At 32.0% G+C, this 9661-nt stretch overlaps 1 protein-coding gene across 1 annotated transcript; it reads right to left on the bottom strand.

Moving 5' to 3' along the window:
* Window positions 1-1547: 1547 nt before the first annotated feature.
* Window positions 1548-2260, bottom strand: LOC119839172. Its single transcript, XM_038365381.1, has one exon. It carries the CDS (start codon window positions 2235-2237, stop codon window positions 1701-1703), a length of 537 nt encoding a protein of 178 aa, XP_038221309.1. The 5' UTR covers window positions 2238-2260; the 3' UTR covers window positions 1548-1700.
* Between the last annotated feature and the right edge of the window lie 7401 nt (window positions 2261-9661).

The following is a 9661-nucleotide window of genomic DNA, read 5'->3' as shown; positions in this document are numbered from 1 at the left end:
AGTAGTCAATTAGTCAATATTGTCAATGTCAATCAATGTCTGAAAGATCCATCGATGCTTCGTTCTTAATGTTTTTATAGCAACGAACTCACTATGTATGCTAAATAATTACACTAAATATTATTATCATAATTAATATGCGATGTTGATGGTATGGATGCGTTGTTTCGGTACGTTTTTCAGAAATCATTTAATTTTATTTAATTTTTATGCTGTTCCTGTCAATAACTAATAATAAGAGGATAAATTTATAACAGAATTGAACTTAATAATAGGCATAATATATTATTGTTTACAATTTTACCAATAACTAATGTTAGTGCTATAAGATATGTTATCACTAAGAGGATATGTTATCACGGTTATAAATTATTATAATATAAAAGGCTAGAATATTATGCCGATACGAACACAAAACAAGTTTTAAATTAGATATTATTTTGTTATTGACTATTAAGAGTTATCAATGGATCTTAACAAACACACAATTTATTGTCACGATGCAAATAAAAATATATGTAGGTAATAATCGCCTATTTCAAAGATAAATCTGCAATATTTAGAAACACTAATTTAAAAGCAGTTAAAAAAATGCTTATGCACACTCCCTGGCTTTTCTTGGCACAGATAATATAATACTAGGCTCGTAGTATATTTTTATGAATCATTGATTGTGATTTAAGCCATACAAAAAAGTTATTCCGGCTTTGTAATTTATTACTGTGTATTAATTACTGTAATTTTTATGCAATCAAAAACATCATGTAAAAATCCCGAGTCTCGCAGGTCAGTCTCTGTACCGTAAAAAGTTTTGAGGTCCATGTCGTTCAAGTCGGTTAATCTATTTAGTCTCTACTTAAAGGATCTTCTGTCTTAAGTCATTACCATGTCAATATTTAAAATATTTTACTTACCATATTACAATTATTCATGCAGTTGGAGTATTTAGAAAACTGTCCCGAAATCACAACATATTTAGGTTTTCGCAGAGCCGTAAGACATAACTTATTTTCTAAAGCATATAACTTTCGGTTCACAGAAGTCTCTTGTGTACTTTTTATTACCTGAATGATTGTGGAGTTTGCCCGGTGACACCTGCGCAGGTATCAGGTGAGAAGGGTAACTAAAAATCAGAGCTACTTAACTTAAATTTTTATGACTGATTTTTATATATGTTTTGTAGAATATTACTCTGAAGTCATATAAAAACAATCCAACGCTTTCTATGGGCCAAAACTTTTATCAGACGCTTTAAAGCTCTACAAAAAATAAATGAACTTAATTTATTCTTAAATGTCTGATTTTTTTATATGTTAACTATTACAATTCTATATTAAATCAGTCAGACAAATTGCAATGACCAAACATCCCCTAAACACAAAAATTACTCAACCAGGAATATGAGCGCGAGAGCAATATAATAATAATAATTAAAAAACACTTTTATTTATTGTTATATACACATACGCTTTAAAGTAAAATGTGAAAAACGAATTGAAAATTTAATTTCTTGAATTTGTATAAAAATTACACTAGAGTCGAAGATTAACTAAGAAAAACATTAAACTTCAAAATGAAAGTAAATAACAAACAGATTATTGAAAACATCTACAGCATTCAATCCTTCGAAGAGATTGGGCTTCTTGAAAAATATCTTTCAATTTCATATTATTAACACAAATCTTCTATAAGTTTAAAATTTATTCAAATTCACTTTTCGAGAGTTCCTTCCACCAGGTAGGAAACCGTTGCGCCACTGGGTTGGATATGTCTGAATCATCTTCTTCAATATTACTCGTATGTTGTTGTTGCGTAGGAATAGGTAATTTTTCGTTGCTTTTATTAATTTGTTGAATTCCATTGTCTGATGCTTCCTTATTAATCGGAAATGTAATAGTCAGGATGTTGTTCTCGTATATCCAGGTGCCATTAACGCTAACATATGCAGGCAACCTTGTGTAGTATTCCACACCATACTCGGTTCCATTAGCATGTTTGCAGTGCAGTATTAATCCAAGTGTTTCCTTCTTTGCTCTTACTTCTATGTTCTCTTCTTTGTAATCAGTTAATATAACGTTAAGATTATATTGTGCATCTTCATGTATCGTGATTAATCCTTCAGAGTTGTTGTGTTTCGTGCATGTTGTTACACGTTCAATAGCCACTGCCTCTCCATCGCCACTATTAGGCACAGAGCTGACGGTTGTCAGAAAAGCGATAAATAAATAAGCGTACATTGCACGACGATATTCGAAATATTACTAACATTTATTGAATCCAATTATGTCGATTTATATTAATGTGGATCGTGTATTTTCGGTTTAGGTCACCAGGAAGGAAAAACGTGAATTTAATGGATCGATTATGCGTAATTGGTTGTTGATTTATGTTTGATATTTTTCATTTATTTTTTATCATCTATCCGTCACGGCTTCGCCCGTGGTACGTTTATTTGCATGTGGAAGTTGAGCACGCTTCGGCACGAATTGGGTCAGAGCGCACCGGGGAAGTACCATAACTCCACAGAAAACCGGTGTGAAATAGTAGCATGCTACTGTGTTTCGTACAGGGAGTGAGGGAGCTTGAGGCCTGTTTCCTTTTCCTCACCCGTTTTAGCCTATTCCTGTTTTCCACTTGTCAATCCTTTACTTTTCCCTTACTCCTTAAAAGCGGGCAGCGCAGCCGAAGAGACTACTTCTGCAAATTTTCACGGCCGGTAGTGATCGCTTACCATCAGGCGAACCACCAGCTCAGTTGCCCGCTATAACATATATATAGCCTTCCTCAATAATTTATATGCTACAGCTATATACCTATCTAATAACACAGAAAGATGTTTTCAAATCGTACCAGTACTACCTGAGATAAGCGTGTTCAACCAAACAAACAAGCAGACAAACTCCTCAGCTTCATCACATTCATAATATTAGTAAAGACTAGCGGTACACCCCGGCTTCACCCGTGATACATATAAAATGGTAGTCAGGGATGGCGCACATATCTAATGGTTAAAGAATTATGGAAATCGGTGCAGTAGTTTTGCTCTTTATTCTTTTTAAATCTTCATCCCCATTAGCCACCTATCTCCAAACGCAAAAAGTATGTCTTAGATGATTCTAAGACATAATAGAGTCTCCATTGTGTGTATTTACTATAATATAAAAGCGAAATAACAACAAAAAATATAACACATTTTTGGAAAATTATTTAATATTACTCCACTCATATAAACGATTCTGAAAAATGTTATTTCATTTAAAATAATGTTAATGATTATTTAATTAGAGTTCACGAATTAGCTTTGTTGGTAATTACTGTTTGTTGACAATTGTTTTGAAAATTCAATAGGAGTTACCAAATGAAATAAAAAATAATTTGACCGACGACACAATATTAAATGTTTTTGTACACTTTATTATTAACTAGCTGTGTCCGTGGTTTTGCCCACGTAGTACCTGATGATATATAGTCTTCGATTAATGGACTATTTAACATTGAAATAATTTTTCAAAGCGGACCGAACGGTTCATGTGATTAGCACGTTAAACCGAACAAACAATATCTGCAGCTTTATATTATAGATTATATTATAGATAATAAGGTATTTGATTATTTGAGGAATTTCAAAAAAGGCTACGGCCTACGGGATACGGCCTCACTATTTTTTTTTACAAATATTTATTGAATATTTTCACAAATTGCATACCTACTAATCTACTAATAATACTACATAAACTCGCACAAGTTTCATATGTATTCAATCGCTTCTCTGGTGATGACTTCATCACGAAGGAATTTTTTCAAGTACGTTCTGATGAATCCTCAGCAAAACCTCCCCTGTAAAATATTTTAACATTCGGTTCTCCGTATTTTTTCTTATTTCTTCCAATGTTTCTCTCAGTTGGTTTCTTAATCGGAAACGTGATAGTTAGAATATCGTTTTCATATGTCCAGGTGCCATTAGTATCAACGTATCTAGGTAGTTCTTTGTACCGCACATAATCAGATCCATTAGTATGCTTTGGATGAAGTATTATCTTGAGTAATTTCCTCTTTGCTCGAACCTCTATGTTATCTATGTCTTCTTTGTAATCAGTTAATGGTACGGTGAGTTTATATTCTACGATTTCTTGCAATGTGATTAACTTTTCACCCTTGTTCGATATGGTACCTTTAGTTGCGGGTGATTCTCCATTGGTATTATTCGTCGCAGCGTTGACGGTCGCCAGTAAAGCAAGTAATAAAAAAGCGAACATTTCGCGAGGATGTTTACAATATGACTGACAGATATCGAATCCAATTATGACTATTTATATCACTCATTACTATTTATACTCTGATTGCTCATTAGCAGTTTGGCGCGGTATTATCGGTTTTGGAAATTTGACAATGTAAAGGAAAATTGAGATGTGTTTTAATTGATTTTGGTGCTTTGTGTTTTAGAGTAATTGCTAGATAATTTTTGTCTTTTCAATAATTTTTTTTATTAATTGAACTTTAAAGAATAGAAAAAATCGGTCACGAGCCGATAATGATAATGTTGATAATATAATTAATGATAATGTTTTTGCACATATAACTTATATGCTTCGAAGATAACCTATCGGGGTTTCCCATTATTTAAATAAGATAATGGTCAGCGTGGGTTATTCTTATTAGGAAGTGGTTTTCTTAGTATCGAAACGCGCCCAAAACTTTCTATGCAATGCGTGCAGAGAGACAAAATAAATAACCCCGTCGGGAACTATGTTAACTATACGCGTGTTGTATTATGTCTTAAAATATAGTATATATTGCATTAAAAATACACATATATGCTATGATTCTTTGATAGACATGAAAACAAAAAAAAAAACAATCTTTTAACGATTAAAATGCTAATATCCGGACCATTTTTTGTCAAATTATTAACAGTGTTTTCATTTGCACAATTAATAAAATTTTAGTTAATCGTGTATTTATATATGAGCAGTGATATGTACGCATGTGTGCGTGCAGCCCGGATAAACATGCATAAGTGCCGACAGAGCCGACCGAGACCGTTGATCTGTCCATTGTTATGAATGTGTGCGTGCATCATTAATAGCTCTTGTAGTCCCCTTAATTCAATCGAGGTCGATTCGATTGAAAACCTTATTTATGTCGATAAAACACCCTTAACATATAAAATAATATGGAAAAAGGTATGTATACAATCATTCACTGAATCGGTACTATTGAAAACTAAGACAGCGCTATATATATATATATATATATATATATATATATATGCTTCAAAAGCTCAATCGTAAATGTTGATTTATAATATAAAACTCGAAATTCATACTCGAATCGATATCCAGACCACGAAAGTTGTTGCACGAAAGGGTTCAGATTTGTTCATTTTATAAAGCGTTAATAGACATTTTATAATTTATGAAAGTATAATGATATAAGATGATGACTATTATATACTTATTTATAGAAGATGATGATTGACATATAAGATGATATTATAATTTAATATTTTATGAAAGAAAAACAAATTTTATTTTTTTATTTTCATACGTCACTTACGCTTTCGTTTATTTTTTTATATTATTTTATAGCTATAATAATAGATAGTTGCAATTCAATCTCATATCGAAAACTCTGGATTGAATTGCGCTAAGCAATTAGCGATCGTATTAATAAATACCATTTACGTGTATGTGGATAGTTTCCATGAACCCTCCAAATAAAACCGAATTCAATATAAATCCCTATTGAATGTTTTTTTCCTGTGAAATATTTATACAGTTTTGAATAATGACTGATGTCCGGACAAAGAAGATTATTTCAATGGAATAATTGTTAACTATCATGATGGATTTTGCTCCGCTGCGACCGACTAAGTCACCTTTTTTCTGTTTTTACTCAAACTCTATCTTTTTTTCCTATTTCATTTGTTTATCAACTATATATTACTAGCAGCGCCCCGCTGTTTCTCCCGCGCAAGTTCATATCCCGTAGGGATATCGGGATTAAAAGTTGCCTATATGTTATTCCAGTTGTCCAGCTGTCCACGTACCAAATTTTATTGCAATCGGTTCAGTAGTTTTTGCGTGAAAGAGTAACAAACACACACACATCCTTACAAACTTTCGCATTTATAATATACTAGCTGCACCCGGCAAACGCTGTTCTGCCTTACTCTTATCATTTAGGGGTATGAAAAATAGATGTTGGCCGATTCTCATAGATACCGGATAAGCACAAAAAATTTCATCAAAATCGGTCAAGCCCTTTCGAAGGAGTATGGCAACGAAAACTGTGACACGAGAATTTTATATATTAGAAGTAGGATAGAATAAAACATTAAGCACGAAGATGGAAAATAGTAGGTGTGTGTGTGTGTGTGTGTGTGTGTATGCAGCCTCACACCAAAACCGCAGATTACATACGATATGTGTATCAAATGAAAAACTTCGACTGGAATAAACAGACTATAACAAATTTTAAATCCAAAATGGCCGCCATTATAAAACTGAAATATACGTCTAACGACGTGTTTGATTTCCTTTGTCATTGATGAAACCAGCTACCCAAGATAATCTTCCGATACCTTCCGTCTCAATCCTTAAACTATAAACGAGCGTGGTGGATTATCGAACTCAGAACTTCTGACTACGATTCATTTTGGCCTGTGCTCATCCAATGAGAACCTATATGGGCTGATGATGAAACGTTCCGAACCTAAAAAAAAGAACTTTTATCACATTACACAGCATATATGTATATATATATATATATATATATATATATATATATATATATATATATATATATATATATATATATATATATATATATATATATATATATATTTATATTATTTCAATAACATAGTATCGTAATGAAAAATGATTGTAAATATCAAAAAGCTCTGTTAATAATGTCAAAGAAAGGCTTGAATAATTTTTAATAAGAGAACAAGTGCGACTCAATCCTTAATTATCATAAATGAAAACGTATAATGCTTTATTTGCGAGGGTTTTATTCTTTTTTAATTTATTTTTATGTCATAGCACCTGAGCTTGGTTCGACTGACGGTATGCTATCACCGTCTAAAAATATCCCAAAACCGAACAAAGTTCCCAATTCGAATATATGGGCGGTGGTAGCGCTTACCATCAGGCGACCCACCAGCTCATATATATATCTATAACCTGTTGGCTTTATATGGCATTGTTGTAATTTGATCCCTTTTTAGAATTTGGACGGGACGGAACAACGCAGACCTTCTTTGTTGAAAAGTTTTTATATGTGATTTTTACTCAAATTAGATTGGTTACACTTGATTTTTTTGCATTTTTAGGTCCACAGGGCATTATAATGATAGATTAAACATTTCAATACTATTGAATTACTTTCTAAGTTGGTAATAGTAAATAATAGAATGTACGTACTGTTAAGAACAATTTTTAGAAATACTGCATTTTTTTTTTTATTGATGGACCTGATTGTGACTCGGTGAAATGATGTTAAATATAATCCTACTATCCTACTAATATTATAAATGCGAAAGTTTGTAAGGATGTGTGTGTATTTGTTGCTCGTTCATGCAAAAACTACTTAACCGTACAAAAACTAGCATTCAACTGGGATCAGTAAGTATAATTTTATTTATTTGTGATTTTCTCTATTATCTTTTTCTTTTATGTTTTCATTAAAATATGTTTTCTAGTATTCTATATGTAAATATATACTGTATGTGTGTATGTGTGTATCTATGTATATTTATTTATTTATTATTATTTTTATTTTTTTTGCAAGTATCATTTAATATAGTATTATTATTTATTGTAAGTATCATTTAAAGGTATATTTATATGTATATGTGATATGTATTCTAAGTTAAAATATTTATGTACTTAATACCCTACCTCCTGCTTTTTACTATTTCTATACACAGTGGGTTGCCTGGAAGAGATCACTCTTTAGTGATAAGGTCGCCTTCTGTGCTGGTCTAGTTTTAAGTTTTTATTTTTAAGGTTTATTTGTATACCAGTACAATAAAGAGTTAAATAAATAAATAAATAAATAAATAACCGGTTGCAATGAAATTTGGTAAGTAGATAGCTGGACAACTAGAATAACATATAGGCAACTTTTTATCCCGATATTTCTACGGGATACGGACTTACGCGGGTGAAACCGCGAGGCGCAGCTAGTAATTTTGTAAAACTTTAACGAAGTTCTGACAAGTCAATGGCGGTCAAAGTTTATGTTAAAAACATTTATTTTATAAATATTTATAGTATCAATAATATCTTTAAGACGTATTCAAATGAAATTCGATGTTTTAGACAGTTTGTTCAGTCACTAGGAAACTCTTATGGAGAGAAATAAGCACCACAGGTGATGCCGGGAGGCTGCTAGATAATTATATTATTTATCTCGATGGTTCGTTTCTTTACAGCGAGTCTGGTAGCGGGGAGTCTAATTAATTTCTGAATATATAAAACTCGCATATAATCAATCACAAGAACATTTTTAAGCATCAATTCAATTTCTGTACAAATTCCAGGTTTTTTCTCTTAAAGACTTTTTGAGTGATATTTTATTAAAGTAACAGACGCAAACGTAGACATGGGTGAATGCTTCACTGTAGGTATTCTTTTTCTTCTCTTATAATTTGATTAGTTTGATACACAAACTTAACCTTTAAACCTTTTATAAATTGGATAAGAGTTGAATAAACTTTTTAAAATCAGCATTTATGTATGAAACGATCTTTGCTTTTCAATCTGTGAGGCGCTATATAACAATAATTCATTAATTTTCAACGATACTTATTGTATACATACAATTTTAAAGATACGTACCCAACCGTCCATATGTCCGTCAGTCCGTCCATCTGTACGTCTGTCACTAGGTTGTATCCATGATTGCATCTCATGAGCCGTGACACTTAGACAGATGCAATTTCCACAGATGATTCAGTGTTTCTGTTGCCGCTTTAAAAACAAATTAATAATAAATTGGTGGAACTTTAGCATTTATACATAAAATATTAAAACCATTAGTACCAACACAACGTCATAAGAATTAAGTATTCGACGATAAGCACTTTGAGTATATTACTGAGCTTTAGTTCAGTAATATACTCTTCGCCATCTTCGCCAGACAAATTATAGTGTATTTATAATTAGGTATGTTATTGCTTATTGTAGGGCGTAGTTCTTAAATTTTGAATTATTTTATAGTACCTATAAGGCAAATTATAATTCTATTTAGGACATGACGTATCCGTCGTATGATTCTAAAGAAAATTTTCAAAGAAAAATTGACATATAATTATTAAGAGGAAATGCGCCCGGAGACACATTTGGAAATAAGTTACGATACTATAGCTGTCAATCTCCAAGCGCTCGCGCTTAATAAGGACACATTCTGAGAACTGATCCTATGACTGTGAGAAAAAGCGAAAGAAATTTTGTTTTAACTAAGTTTAGAGTCAGAACGTTATCATTCAACCATGCCATTACTCTAGATAGCCAGCATATTGCTTAGTGCTTATCTAGTCAGTGCCACTTAAAATGAGAGCCGTATCATTAGCAAAAGTGACCGCATATACGTTGGATAGAAATATATCGCAGAGTTCATTTATGTACATAAAAAATAAGGGGGGGGGGGCTAA

The sequence above is a fragment of the Zerene cesonia genome, unplaced genomic scaffold, assembly GCF_012273895.1.
Source record: "Zerene cesonia ecotype Mississippi unplaced genomic scaffold, Zerene_cesonia_1.1 Zces_u009, whole genome shotgun sequence".
Taxonomy (NCBI): Eukaryota; Metazoa; Arthropoda; class Insecta; order Lepidoptera; family Pieridae; genus Zerene; species Zerene cesonia.
Note: the sequence above shows the minus strand (reverse complement) of the source record. Positions and strands in the feature narration are given on the sequence as shown.

What these genes read in the sequence shown, in the direction of transcription:
- LOC119839172 (XM_038365381.1), bottom strand. Translation starts at nt 2,237, where the DNA reads ATGTACGCTTATTTATTTATCGCTTTTCTGACAACCGTCAGCTCTGTG.